Source organism: Macaca fascicularis, chromosome 4, assembly GCF_037993035.2.
Source record: "Macaca fascicularis isolate 582-1 chromosome 4, T2T-MFA8v1.1".
Taxonomy (NCBI): Eukaryota; Metazoa; Chordata; class Mammalia; order Primates; family Cercopithecidae; genus Macaca; species Macaca fascicularis.
In genome coordinates, this window is record NC_088378.1 from 66,999,616 (window position 1) to 67,014,550 (window position 14,935).

The window sequence follows — 14,935 nt, forward strand, 5'->3', positions numbered from 1 at the left end:
GCAAGAAACCACAGTAGAATCAGCAGAACTTGTGACTTTGTCACCAACAGAAATCACGGATATTTTCATACCACGTGACATGTTGTAGCTATCTCAAAACATTGTTTCTATTCATCACTACTTTGAAATTATGGGAGTCCTTAGATCACTGCTAGATCTTAATATTTCATGTATCGAGGAACACATATATTACTATAATTTTAAAATATTTCAGTATAATCAATTTCCTGTGTAACACAGCATACTTTATTTTATGCATTTAAATACATAGGCTTCACCAGACTACCAAAGATTAAGAAAAAGGTTAAGAACCTTTGCTTAAAGGAAATGATACCTTAGAGCTCTATTAACCTCTCATTCACTAATTTACCATGGATCATAAATTAATATAATGTGGATTTCTTTTGAAGCCCAGCAAAGGAAGTTTAGCTTTTATTTATTTTATTTATTTATTTATTTATTTATTTATTTTTAAATTTTTTTTTTTGAGATGGAGTCTCGCTCTGTCACCCAGGCTGGAGTGCAGCGGCCGGATCTCAGCTCACTGCAAGCTCCCGGGTTTACGCCATTCTCCTGCCTCAGCCTCCCGAGTAGCTGGGACTACAGGCACCCGCCACCTCGCCCGCCTAGTTTTTTGTATTTTTAGTAGAGACGGGATTTCACCGGGTTAGCCAGGATGGTCTCAATCTCCTGACCTCGTGATCCGCCCGCCTTGGCTTCCCAAAGTGCTGGGATTACAGGCTTGAGCCACCGCGCCCGGCCGGAAGTTTAGCTTTTAAAGCATTGAAAGGATATCTTATCACTCAGGGATTCATAATAGATTTAATAACAAAAATGGTACTATAGGAAGTATATTAATTTGATCTTCTGCATTCTCTGGATAAAAGGATGTATGCAGAACCTTTCAACTGTCATTAAACAAAAACAAGAGCAAATGCATAAGGCAGCTCATGAAACTTATTCAAGACGGTAAATAATTGATAGACTGAGCTTGTGGTGATGCCACTTCATACCTCCTTCACTGATTAAAACATTTCTGAGTGTTGAAGTTAATTGTAAAAGTAAGAGCCAACAGTTGGGAATGCCATTTTTCCAATGTGTCTTCAATTAGGATAATGTACATTAAACCAGACTTTTATGTCCTCTGGCCACTGAAGTTACGGAATTCATATTAGGAAAATTCAAGTTTGGAAGTCTGAGGCTTTTAGAAATATGAGAAGGGTTATTTAAGAAATTTAAAAGTTTACGTTATCACCACGAGCAAAAAATGCAAGGGTTTGTGTAGAATATTTTGTCTTTTTGGAAGTAATGCTGCAGAGATACTTAAGCCAAGAAAAATGTTGCCATTTTTTTGTTTTCTTGTCTACAGGTATTGAAGGAGTTGGGCTTTTAATGATGGTTCCTGCTGACCTGGAAACATCTTAAGTGGAAGGTTAGCTTCTATGAGTCACTGATACTCTTCATTGCTATTTGTAAATTTCCTTGGCTTGAAGATTACTTCTGTTTTGCAGAAATTATCTGCTTGCAGCTGTGGATGATTTATCTGGTGAAACCTCAGAAAAAAGATACGCTTTTGTCTTAGATGGATGTCAGCGGCTGCAGCAGAACCCGGTGAAGACACCCCCGGGTGGCACAAGGCTCTGCGAGCTGTAACTCCGACCAACACACAACCTCTTGAGGCTTTCTTCTTCTAAGGAGTATGACACAGTTAAAAAGGAAAAAAGAGCCACAAGCAAAACAGTCGCCAGTGAAATAGGAGAGGGAGCTCTTTAAACAAGGCTGGCTGCAGCTGGCGTCCGCCGCTCATCTGCAGGGCGCGAGCGCTTGGTCCATGGAGTGAAGCTCTTCCAACCTGGGTCAACGAAAAGGGAGAAGAAATGGCCCAAGAAGTAGATCTGAATGCTCTCAAGGAGTTAGAACGCGAGGCCATTCTCCAGGTCCTGTACCGAGACCAGGAGGTTCAAAACGCAGAGGAGGAGAGGATACGGTACCCGTGGGGTCACTTGGGGTTTTAGCTTTCTCTGCTTGGGGCCTGCCACTCCGTCTCTGATGCTGCTTGCTTCCAAATCGCTACCCACCTGCTGCTGGGCTTCATGACTGAGAAGGGTCCTAACAAAGGGCTGTTGGTGGAGATGATCCTCCTTATGTAGCTCAACGTAGAGGATGCCTGGGACAAGGGAGGCCGCTCTTGTTATTCATTTAAAACAGTGCGTTTGGGCGGTGAGTTTGCTGTTTGCCATCTGCTTGTCTGTTTGCCGACTTGGTGGGAATCATTCAAGGGACATTTTCAGGCTTCTAGTTTACCACTTATTTAGGGAAAGACCTCGGGTTAAGGGTTTTCCTACCTCATTTTTGACGGTGCCTGGAGGTGTAAAGAAAAGCAAAGAAAGCAGTTCAGAAGCAGCAAATCTGATGGAATCCAGCACTGTCTTTTTTCTTTGCTTGCTTTTGCTTCCCAGCTGGCTTTGAGGAAAGGGGGGAGAGCATAAAATATGAACCTGCTTAGCCTGTTTCCTGACCGGTTTGCCAACAGGGAACTTCTTCCCTGTCTGTCTCTAAGCTGCCTGGGCCGTTTGATATGGGTTAACATTTAGAAAAGTGTGCTGAACTCTATCAGAGCCGTGTTCAGCCTTAGCTGTCAAGATCCATCTTTAAACAGGTTGGCGCTTTTTATCAGCGTCTATGGAGGAAGTGAGGGTTTGGTTTCTAATGGCAGAACACATTAGAAAACAAAACTTTGGACAACCAAATGCTTGAGGAGTGAGGGGAATTTTCTGGTATAGTATTCTTGCTTCATCCTCTCTGTTACTTCAGAGCTCTCTAAGTGTACTTGTAAACTTTCTTCCGCTAAAAACTATAATACAGGCTGGGCACGGTGGCTCACACCTGTCATCCCAGCACTTTGGGAGGCTGAGGCAGGCAGATCACCTGAGGTCAAGAATTCGAGACCAGCCTGGCCAACATAGTGAAACCCTGTCTCTCCTAAAAATGCAAAAATTAGCTGGGCATGGTGGCAGGTGCCTGTAATCCCAGGTACTCGGGAGGCTGAGACAGGAGAATCCCTTGAACGTGGGAGGTGGAGCTTGCAGTGAGTCGAGATCGCGTCACTGCACTCCAGCCTGGGTGACAGAGCGAGATTTCTGTCTCAAAAAAAAAAAAAAAAAAAAAAAGAAAGAAAGAAAAAGAAAATAAAATACAGTGAGAAAAGTGAAGTTTTATTTGATGATGAAAGATCTTTCAGTGATTTAGAGACATCATTTTGAATATTAACAAGGTGACATAGACATAGTGGTAACGAAGTTGTATCTCAAAGGGTACTAATTCTAGGGTAGATCCTGAAAGTTGCATTTTAAAGTGCATTTCTGATGTCATCTTGTTTCTTGGGATTGGCTCATCTCTTCTACAAGTAGGTATCACAGACATTCATAAAAGAGTATGCCGGTAAATGACGCCTTTTTGGTCCAATACAATGTCTCTTTGCACTATGGCTATTTGTCTAGGGGAGTGAGCTGACCACTCATTAAAACAACAACAACAACAACAACAAAAACGTAGCAAAAGCATAGCATCAGTTGATTTTATTGGGTAACTTATACCAATAGCAGGGATATATGCTGTGTATTTCTGGATCGTTCCATGCCTTGCAGATTGGAATGGATGCTGTTTTCGGTGTCTTTTCCTCTCGTTTCACTATTCTTGCTTACTATCTTAACAGCCTTTGGGCAGGAAGGGATGGATCTAGCGGGGAGCTTCTCTGCACCAGGCATGTTATTTATACTTTGCCATTTAGTCCTCACAGCAACCCTGGGAGTAGAGGTAAGGTCGTACCTTACCTCGCCTGTTTCACGGTTGAGGAAACCCTTGAGCCTCGACTCTGAGACATTGAGTGGGAGCCCAGTTCGCACAGCCATGTGGGAGCCCAGGGATGTCAAATGCCAAAGCCCCTTCCCTTGCCATGGGGGATACCCTCTGGGCTCTTGCCCTGTAGCCTGGGGTTGGGTGTTCCATCCAATAGTATCTTCTTTAACTTTGTGGGCTGCAGGAAACTGAAAACGCACCTGCAGCATCTCCGGTGGAAAGGAGCGAAGAGCACGGACCAGGAGTACAAAGAGAAGTGCTGTGCGCGCTGCCAGAGGGTGCTGGGGCTCCTGCTGCACCGGGGCGCCGTGTGCCGGGGCTGCAGCCACCGCGTGTGCGCCCATTGCCGAGTGTTCCTGAGGGGGACCCATGCCTGGAAGTGCACGGTGTGCTTCGAGGACAGGTGAGCACGGCCGGTGGTTGGATCCCTCCCACTGACTCAGGTCTGGGAGGAGGCCTCTTTACAAACCGCCCCTAAAGAGAGCGCTCACTCCTCACCTTCAGCCAGTGAATGTGTACCGAGTGCCTGATAGGGAGCTACCTTTCTAACCTTAGAAGTTATCTTCATCCAAAAATAAATTTTATCATATAGCAACATTTTTTTTCGTTTACAGAAGTTTGGGCCAAGCGCGGTGGTTCATGAGGTTAATCCTAACACTTTGGGAGGCCGAGGTGCGTGGATTGCTGGAGCCCAGGAGTTTGAGTCCAGCCTGGGCAACGTAGTGAGACTCTGTCTCTACAAAAAATACAAGAATTAGCCAAGTGTGGTGGTGCATACCTGTAGTCCCAGCTACTTGGGAGGCTGAGATGAGAGGATCACTTGAACCTGGGAGGTCGAGGCTGCAGTGAGCTGTGATCGTACCACTGCACTCCAACCTGGGCAACAGAGTGAGAACCTGTTTAAACAACAAAAGTTTGTTAAGTCTAAAGATGGGCTAACCCAGGAGTTCAGATTCATTTGGATCTCTTCACTAAGTGCTGTCATTTTCTTAGCACTTAATTTATCTCCTTCAGTACCAGTGGAGTAAATTATAATGTAGGGAACATTGGAGTAATCCTTTGAGGCTTTAAATACCACCTTTTTGAAGGAGGCAAGCTGACCTGTCTTTGATACTCAGGTAAAGAAATGGACATGCTTTCCATTAGTAACAGACTGATTCTACGTTTATAGTAATAAATTTGTGTTAGGGGTTTTAAGACCAGTTTTAACATGGAATTGGTGTTTTTGCACTCCCCATTCTGAAAACGATAAAGAACTGACTTGGCTTAGACTCCCGTTGTTCAGAGCAAGAATGAACTGGCCATGAGCTCCGTGAAAACACTAGAGGGGTGAGTCCGTCTGCTGGGGGAGACGGTGCACAAGGACATCACAGAACTTTGGAGAAGGGAGGAATGCTAGGCTGGGGTGAATGGGAGTCATCAGAGACCCGGAGATTTGAAAACCGCTTCTAAATATTGTCACAGATTTGTGAGAGCTCCAGGGACAAAGACTGTGGGAGGCACTTACACAGTGTGGGCATCGTGGCTGGGGTTTCTCCCCACTAAATCGGGAAGGTTGTGTTTAACGCACGCCCTGGCGTTCATCTACTTAAGTGTCCTGTCCCTTAGCAAGACTTACTGTATTTGAGTCATCTAGCCAGAGGGGTGAAGTGGTTCAGCCCGATTTCTTTGCTTTCGAACTGCATCCCGTCCATTTCGCTCACAGCGTGCCAAGTCACACGGACGGTGGCAGAATTAGCCTTCTCTTCTCATGTTCCTTTGGTTTGCTGAAGCCATTGTCCTTCAGGCTTTTCCTTGCCTGAGAGCAAAACATAATTACTGCGAGCTGCCCTGGCAGCATAGGGGGCAATTCCAAATCATCTCTAGAAAGGCCTCAGGATCTTCTTCCCCATTTCAATCAACCATATGTATTTGAAGTCTAATGATAAACATTGCTGGACAGGGTGTTACATTTCTCAGCGTTTTGTCTTCTTCTAACAATCAACTGTAAACAAAAAAATCAAAACAAGAAGACAAGGTCTGCGGCAATCTCCCAGGAAGCTGACAGTGTTGAAATCTCTGCCCTAGTGAGCACTGTGTCCCCAGCACTGTAACTTTACCCTCTAAGTACATGAAATACGACTTCTAAAACCCCAGCTTCCTTATTTTGAAAAGAGGGTGGTTTTCAAAATACCTCAGGTCATTGCATTACTATGAGTGCATTAACAGGAGAAGTCGGGAGGGGAGAGAGCCTCTGTCCTCTCTCCAACTTTACCCAGTCTGGGCTGTCCTCCTCCTTGTAGGACCAAAACAAAGATGAGACTGTATAAAACTTTAGAATCTTGACATTCATAACTGTCGCACATATGGGGACCTAGAAAAGGTTTTTGACTCCAATCAGTGTCTCCCCTGCTTCTTCCTTCGTTTCAGGCTCATTCCTCAAGAAAAAGTAGATCCGTGGCGGGAGCAGGGTGAGGAAAATCGTTTTTTAAAATCAAGAAAGAGGAAGTGCTAGTGTACCAAAGACCAAAACCAACCAACAACTCAGGGGTTGCTGCAGAACAAGAGGCCTGTGGCAGGTGCTGGCCGTGACCTTGTGTAGAGAGGTTCCAGGGGACATTTCAGATACAGTTTCTGTCTTCAGGGAAAGGTTTCTCTTGGAGAACTACTGAGTGCCAAGCTGCCAAGGTCCCTGGGGGCTCAGAGAGGGACAGATGAGGCAGGCTGAGTGGCTCAAGACGACTTCCAGAACATTCATGTTACTAATTTCCATTAGTAACAGACTGAATCTACGTTTATGGTAATAACTTTGTGTTAGGGGTTTTAAGACCAGTTTTAACATGGAATTGGTGTTTTTGCACTCCCCATTTTGAAAACAATAAAGAACCGACTTGGCTTAGACTCCCGTTGTTCAAAGCAAGAATGAACTGGCCCTGAGCTCTGTGAAAACACTAGAGGGGTGAGTCCGTCTGCTGGGGGAGACGGTGCACAAGGACATCACAGAACTTCGGAGAAGGGAGGATTGCTAGGCTGGGGTGAATGGGAGTCATCAGAGACCCGGAGATTTGAAAACCCCTTCTAAATATTGTCACAGATGGAATATTCTTTTAATGTTTTATTAAAAGATTAAAACAATTGTATGGGGTAGCTACTACTTTCATCCTCATTTTACAGTTGAGAAAGTGGAGGATTAGAGACACAAGATGGTTTGTCCATGGTCATATCAATAAGAACAGAGTGAAGATGGCAACTCAGGTCCCCGGGGACCCCAGGCCTCCCTCTGAATCTTCAGTCCTCTCCTGCCTGCTGGGAGCCTTGTCGTGGGAGGGCAGAGTCTTTTTTTGGAGTTTTGCTCTGTCACCCAGGCTGGAGTGCAATGGCGTGATCTCGGCTCACTGCAACCTCTGCCTCCGGGTTCAAGCGATTCTCCTGCCTCAGCCTCCCGAGTAGCTGGGATTGCAGGCGTCTGCCACCACACCCGGCTAATTTTTGTATGTTTAGTAGAGATGGGGTTTCACCATGTTGGGCAGGCTGGTCTCAAACTCCTGACCTCAGGTGATCCACCTGCCTTGGCCTCCCAAAGGGCTGGGATTATAGACGTGAGCCACTGCGCCTGGTTGGCAGAGTCTTAAAAGCCACTCACAAGAGCTTGCCTCCGAAGCAGTAGGAACTGGAGTCTGAGTATGTGCTCTTTGCCAAGCAAACACCATGCCGAAAGTCTGCGTGTTCTGCAGGGCAACATCAGGAGGGCGGAAGGTACCTGAGAGTTGTTGCAGCGAATGAGAGGCACCGAGGGAGGAGGCTGGTGGCAATGGTGATGGAGAATGGGAGAGATAGGAAAAGGGGAGGATGGACCTCGGTTACAGGGGATAAAAGAGAAAGGTGAAAAGTGATTCTGAGGACTGGCCAGACAGGTCGCTTGGCATGCTGAACTGGATCACGGGGCATCAGAGAACCAAAGAAGGAACAGAAAGAGCCCAGTAATCAAAGGCACATTGGAAAGGACCTGGAAAAACAAAGGAAAATTGCTTTCAGTAGTGAAGGGGCGGCATGTTGTCCTCAGCAGGGGCCAATCAGAAAAGGGTGACTTGGTAGGAGAAACAAAGAAGTTAAAAGCAGAAACATCCTTGTTTTCCACCGATGTTTCTTCCCGTGGAATATGTGGACAATTCCTGCAGTGAAAGGGCAGATGGTAACAATTAAGTTGAAATATCAAGGAGGACACTATGCTTTGTATATGTTTGTTTTAGCTTCCTTTAAAAAATAAGGTTAAGCTTGATGATTTATTTTTGCATGATTTTTTTTCTGTTAAAACTAATATACTATGCGGTAACAAATTCCATGTGTAATAGAAACCTGCTCTTCTCCCCTAAGACTGCTGAGGAATTACTCTTGTTCAGACTTGTTTCCTTCAAATTGTGATCTTCTTTTCATGCTTTGTAATTGCTGTGACCACAACAATTTGATGATTCTTCAGTTTCAGATATCTGTGGACACACTGCCTGTTTCGTTAGCAACATTTTGCCGCCAGTCAGGTGCTTTACAACCAAATCGGTTTGTGCAGAGAATTCTGTAAGTTGCAAATATTTTAACAATAATAAAGGTGCAGCAGAGCTTATATACCATCATTAGAACAGAAGGTTTCAAGTTGCAGCAGGTGATACTGGTGATTTCAGGCTACCTTTCTGGATTGCTCAAATTTGTCTCTTGTACCACAGCTGATGCCAACAAAGAGTAGCTTAAGTGTGTTCGGTTGAAAAATTGATCCAGACCTTGGTATTTGATTATTGTGTTCTTAGTTCTCAGGTTGGGTCTTGAGTGATTGCTGCGGAGCAGTAGTGGTTAAAATAAGACCTTGAAATGTATTAAAAGGGAGGTGAGCTGGATGGGGTCATCCACGAGGTCATGGATGTGGTGTGCATGCCTGTGGTCCCAGTTACTCATGGGATGCCCAAATGGGGGGATCACATAAGCCCAGGAGTTTGAGGCCAGCCTGGCCAACATAGCGAGACCTCGTCTCCAAAACAACTTAAAAAGGTTTTGTTGTTGTTGTTGTCATTTGGCATTTCAGATCAGGACTTAGATGTAAAGATACTGTTCTTTGGGAAGTCGAGACGGGCGGGTCACGAGGTCAGGAGATTGAGACCATCCTGGCTAACAAGGTGAAACCCCGTCTCTACTAAAAAATACAAAACAAAAAAACTGGCTGGGCGAGGTGGCGGGCGTCTGTAGTCCCAGCTACTCGGGAGGCTGAGGCAGGAGAATGGCATAAACCCGGGAGGTGGAACTTGCAGTGAGCTGAGATCCGGCCACTGAACTCCAGCCTGGGCAACAGAGCGAGACTCTGTCTCAAAAACAACAACAACAAAAAAAGATATTGTTACAGGATGATGCATTGTATTTTCTGCATTGCATGAAATAATTTTTATTGAAAATCAAGTGACATTTCAAAGGAAGTTCTATTCTAATTATGTTTCTGCCTAAAGTAAACTTCCCAGAGTTTAGAAAATGTAATCTTTAAATTTCAGACTGGTACTCCCAGTATTTTTATAATCCCATGTTTTGATAAAATATTGAATCATTATTTTCTATTCACAAAGGCAAATAACTAGTGTATGAGAATGGGATAAATCACCCTCCCTCTTGAAAATGTGTCTATTCTTCAAGTGAGTAAAAGGTCTAACTCTACAAAAGACTGAAAAGAAATTGAATGCCAAGTGTGGTACAGGAGAGTTGGCAAGGAAAGATTTTAGCTGGGTGCCAAGGTTAAGATGACATTTGTCTACTGACTGTTTCTTGTTTCAAAACCTTATTTCTTTTTTTCCCACTAAATCCTACTTTTAACATTGCTGGCCAGGTACGGAGGCTCATGCCTGTTATCCCAGCACTTTGGGAGGCCAAGGCGGGTGGATCATTTGTGGTTGGGAGTTTGGGACCAGCCTGGCCAACATGGTGAAACCCCATCTCTACTAAAAATACAAAAATTAGGCCTGGCGCAGTAGCGAGCGCCTGCAATCCCAGTTACTTGGGAGGCTGAGGCACAAGAATCGCTTGAACCCAGGAGGCAGAGGTTGCAGTGAGCCAAGATCATGACCCTGCACTCCAGCCTGGGTGACAGATTCAATCTCAAAAAGAAAAAAAAAAAAAAAAGTAGAAATTTATGGAGTACTTTTTTTTTTCTTCCTTTGCTACCGAGTCTTGCTCTATTGCCCAGGCTGGGACTGCAGGCACCCGCCACCAGGCCGGGCTAACTTTTTGTATTTTTAGTAGAGACGGGGTTTCACCATGTTAGCCAGGATGGTCCCAATCTCCTGACCTCATGATCCACCTGCCTCGGCCTCCCAAAGTGCTGGAATTACAGGTGTGAGCCGCTGTGCCCAGCCAGGAATGGCTTTGAAGGCATAAGTTGCCTTCCTTTTCTCTTTGTATTAATAATCTTCTCCCTCAGGCTGGATGTGGTGGCTCACGCCTGTTATCCCAGTACTTTGGTAGGCCGAGGTGGGCGGATCACTTGAGGTCAGGAATTCAAATCCAGCTTGACCAACATGGTGAAACCCTGTCTCTACTGAAAATACAAAAATGAGTTGGACATGGTGGCACATGCCTGTAGTCCCAGCTACTAGGGAGGCTGAGGCAGAAGAATCGCTGGAACCTGGGAGGTAGAGGTTGCAGTGAGCCGAGATTGTACCACTGCACTCCAGCCTGGGCAACAGAGTGAGACTATGTCTCAAAATAATAATAATAATAATAATAGTAATGATAATCTCTCTCAACATTTAATGTATTTTTCTTTCTCTTTCACATTCTGGCAAGTGTCTCTGCCAAGTCAGCCTTACAGATTCAACTTTCCAGCCTGCCAGTTCTGCTCTTTTCTGCTGATAAAACAGAGTTCGTTCTGCTTTGGCTTGGTTAGTTTATGAAATATTCCCTTATTGTAGTCCCGCCGTCTCTTTATCCGGGCTCTTCTTTCTATCTTGCTGTTTCTTTTCCTCAGGGGTGAGTCTTAGATGTTTTTGGAGGCTGATTGCTTTCTGGAAGTTCCCTCTGGTTCCACAGAGATGCACGGTCGCAGAGGCTGCTGCCCTGGTCTTCTGGATTCCATGTACACTGCCTGTGGCGGTTTTTTTTTTTTTTTTTTTTGAGACGGAGTCTCGCTCTGTCGCCCAGGCTGGAGTGCAGTGGCCGGATCTCAGCTCACTGCAAACCCCGCCTCCCGGGTTTACGCCATTCTCCTGCCTCAGCCTCCCGAGTAGCTGGGACTACAGGCGCCCGCCACCTCGCCCGCCTAGTTTTTTGTATTTTTTAGTAGAGACGGGGTTTCACCTTGTTAGCCAGGATGGTCTCGATCTCCTGACCTTGTGATCCACCCGTCTCGGCCTCCCAAAGTGCTGGGATTACAGGCTTGAGCCACCGTGCCTGGCCTGCCTGTGGCATTTTATCCGAAGTTCTTAGTTGTCTCTTTAGAAAGCCAGGTTGAGGGGTTGCCCACAGAGAGCGTGTGCTCCTGCTTTCGGCCTTCTCATCACCCCTCTGTCATGGTGGATCCTGCTTCTTAGGTCTACAGGGAGAGGACAGGTCGGTGCACAGCATCTAACCATTTTTATCGTCAAGGCCTTAAACAAGTACAGCTCTCTCCAGCTGCAATGTAATTTTTCTTACTTTCATTGACTGGTTATCTGATGTAACAGACCAGGAGTCACAAAATTGACATCAACAGACGACAGATGATAGGGCACAGGCCTTGTTTGTTTTGACCTGTGCAGTGTTTAATGTTGATCATTAGTGCTTTAAAATGGGCGTGTATCCTGTGGTAAAGCACAATGCCCACCCCTCCCTGTTGTCTCCCCTCCCAGCCCCCTTCCCTCATGTAGAGTTTCTGCTTGGTCCTTCAGTGTGTGGCCCTGCCCAACACAGTTAAAGGGTGTGATACCCACTCAATTTCAGTGCACACTGCTACAGGGCTACAGCTATTTTGGATCCCACCTTGTCCCTTTAATTCTAAGGATGCCCCCCTGCAGAGGGGAGGATATTCATTCATTCACTGGGGCTGCCATGTGCCTGGCCAGAGCTTGTAGCTGTGAATATAGCGCTGGGTGTGACAGAGGGGGACACTTGCCTTCTCTCTGAGGTTAAGCAAGGGCTAGAGTTATTCGTGTTTTGTAAGAACTGTTGGTAGCAGCTTGATAAAAACCCTTTCTTTATCTTCATCTTGATTCTCTGACTCCTTTGATAGTTACCTAGGATTCAATCACAATGATCGGTCTTTTTTTCCTGTAAGGATGTCGAAATCAGATCAGTTGAGCTGGTGGAAAAAACGAGTGTTTGGCTTTGTAACTGTGAACCATTTTAGATGCAAGACTAGTTGAAGAAGGGCCGGTCACAGTGGCTCACGCTTATAATCCCAGCACTTTGGAAGGCCGAGGCGGGTGGATCACCTGAGGTCAGGAGTTCGAGACCAGCCTGGCTAACATGGCGAAACCCAATCTCTGCTAAAAACACAAAACTTGGTTGTGGTGGCAGGTGCCTATAATTTCAGCTAATAGGGAGGTTGAGGCAGGAGAATTGCTTGAACCCTGGAGTCAGAGGTTGCAGTGAGCCGAGATCGTGCCATTGCACTCCAGCTTGGGTGACAAGAATGAAACTCCATCTCAAAAAAAAACCGACTATTTGAAATAAAAAAATAAAAATCCAACTGTACACATGCATAGGACTAATTTAGCTGGGAATTACTGTGCAATTGGACAAACTATCATGAAAAAATTAGGTTGATCTCAGTTTTACAATATGTGGCTTTTGCTGCTGCTGCTTTTATTATTATTTTTTTTTAAATTTTATTTGAGATACTGTCTCGCACTGTTTCCCAGGCTGGAGTGCAGTGGTGCAATCTCGGCCCACTGTAACCTCCGCCTCCTGGGCTCAAGCAATCCTCCCACTTCAGCCTCCTGAGGAGCTGGGACTACTGGCTTGCACCACCATGTCTGGCGAATTTTTGTATTTTTGGTAGGGATGTTGCCTGGGCTGGTCTGGAACTCCTACATTCAAGCAGTCCTCTTGCCTCGGCCTCCAAAAGTGCTGAGATTCTAGACATGTCCCACCGATGCGACTTCTTGATTTGAAGTTTTTGTAGCTCATGTGTCTGAAGGGCTGTCTGGAGACTTCCTTGCCACTGGGGTACTGGTTGGAGAGCAGCTCTGCACAGGACATATGCTTCTTTAGGGATTTGAAGAATCCTGGCTATGCAGACCAGTTTTCTACCTCTTGTCAGTTGAATGGTGAAAATACATTAAGCAACTCTAGGGACATCATGCTGACTTTTCTTGGAACATAGAGCATAGATGCAGCAGCTTAGCCAGCTGCAGATGCAAACAATTTAGATGCAAAATGCATTACAACATGTGTGTTTGGCTAACTGCTTGGTGTTAGTAATGAGGTCAAAATATTTTCTGGTGGGGTCTTCCATTCATCTTATTGTTGAACATTTGTGTGTAGAATTTGCAAAGTGTTTTTCAACAGTTATGTCTGCTTTGATAATGAAATGACAGCATTAGCAGAATTCAGGGCTGTGAAAATGGAGGCTGAAACCCCCAGAAGTTTCCTAAGAGCCATCTAGGCATCCAGTGCTTGGCGTTTATAATTCTAGTGATTCCCACGTAGTTCATGTGAAGGTCCGTCATGGGTCAGGTGTCCTGATTCTAGAGCTTCGGCTCTCCCCGCCACCCTAGGCTTTCGCCTTTTGAGATATATTTATGGGCTGATTGAAAAAATTTTAAAGAAGTCAGTCATGATTCTGAAAAGTTTAAGGGCACAAATTTATTGCTGAACTCATTAAATCTTTCAAGAAACTTTCATAACCTCATTCTGAGTTAAACATCTGGGAAGAAGTGCTAGATACTTTCTTTGGTTACTAATGAATCACACTACCCTGTGTTGGCCCCTAACATGGACAGAGACTGCAGGATCTACCACCTCGATCATAGACTCTGAGGACAATGAGTGGTCCTCCTTTGTAAACTTGGGATTAGGCCGGGTGTGGTGCCTCACACCTGTAATCTCAGCACTTTGGGAGGCCGAGGCAGGCAGGTCACTTGAGGCCAGGAGTTCAAGACCAGTCTGGCCAACATAGTGAAACCCTGTCTCTACAAAAAACACAAAACTTAGCCAGGCGTGGTGGCACATGCCTGTAATCCCAGCTACTTGGGAGGTTGAGGAGGGAGGATCACTTGAACCTAGGAGGTTGAGGCTGCAGTGAGCTGAGATTACGCCACTGCACTCCAGCCTGAGCCATAGAATGAGACCCTGTCTCAAAGCAAAAAGCAAACAAACAAAAATCTTGGGATTAGTGTAGACAGTGAGTCCTTACAAAAGATATTGTGGAATAATTGCTTATGAAGCCGCTGATTTTGCAAGCAAGGGTAATGGAGACCTGGGCCAAACCTAGTATTCAAAGGAAACAGCCTCAAATGCAAAAAGTGCTGGTTGTCATATGGTTTAGGGATAAAAAATACTGTGGGATTTTTATCCTTCTATTCTTTAATCACAGATAGGCCCAAGAGATCCTCGAGTTTGTGTCCAAATCTCTGTATGCCAAATTAGCTCCTGCTTAAACTGTGCAAGTAATCAGTTGGGATTAAATGAGATTAGATGGTTATATTAGATGATTCACGCTGGGTGACTAGGATTTTAATTTATCTGCTTCTTGTGTAGGTTCTGAAACCAGGGCTGGAGTCCTTTCAGTGATTTGCAATGTTCATTCACTTAGGTGCTTTCACCTTTCGCTCTTCCTTCTCCTCAGCTGTTTTTCATTTTCTGCGATTGTGTGTCTGTGTGTATGTTTACTTACCGACGTTGTCCCCCTGTCTGATCAGCTCAGTCGACTATAGCGTCTCAGATATGGATATTTTGGGCCCAATGGTAACGGGCTGGAGCATGTGAGAGAGTAGATGAGCTGAAATGGGTCACTTAACAGAAAAGCAATTCTGCAAGTAAGGTGCGTTTATCAGGTAGGGACCTTGTAATTCCTGCCCTTTGGATTTGCTTTCCTGTCCCCTCCTCTAAGGGTTAGACCTTGAGCTGTTTGCCGGGACTGAAGAGGCATCTT

At 45.3% G+C, this 14,935-nt stretch overlaps 1 protein-coding gene across 14 annotated transcripts in view; it reads left to right on the forward strand.

The window, feature by feature from the left end:
- The window catches only part of SYTL3 (synaptotagmin like 3), a 123,098-nt gene that overhangs the window by 12,383 nt on the left and 95,780 nt on the right, over positions 1-14,935 (forward strand). For all 14 annotated transcript variants that reach the window (XR_012433583.1, XM_045391310.3, XM_005552212.4 and 11 more), the window contains 3 exons: positions 1,370-1,432; positions 1,512-1,987; positions 4,043-4,261. Coding sequence is in view for 8 of the 14 variants with exons in the window: in XM_045391310.3 (XP_045247245.2) it covers positions 1,878-1,987; positions 4,043-4,261 (329 nt within the window). In the remaining 6 variants the exon portion in view is untranslated. The remainder of the gene's footprint in view (positions 1-1,369; positions 1,433-1,511; positions 1,988-4,042; positions 4,262-14,935) is intronic.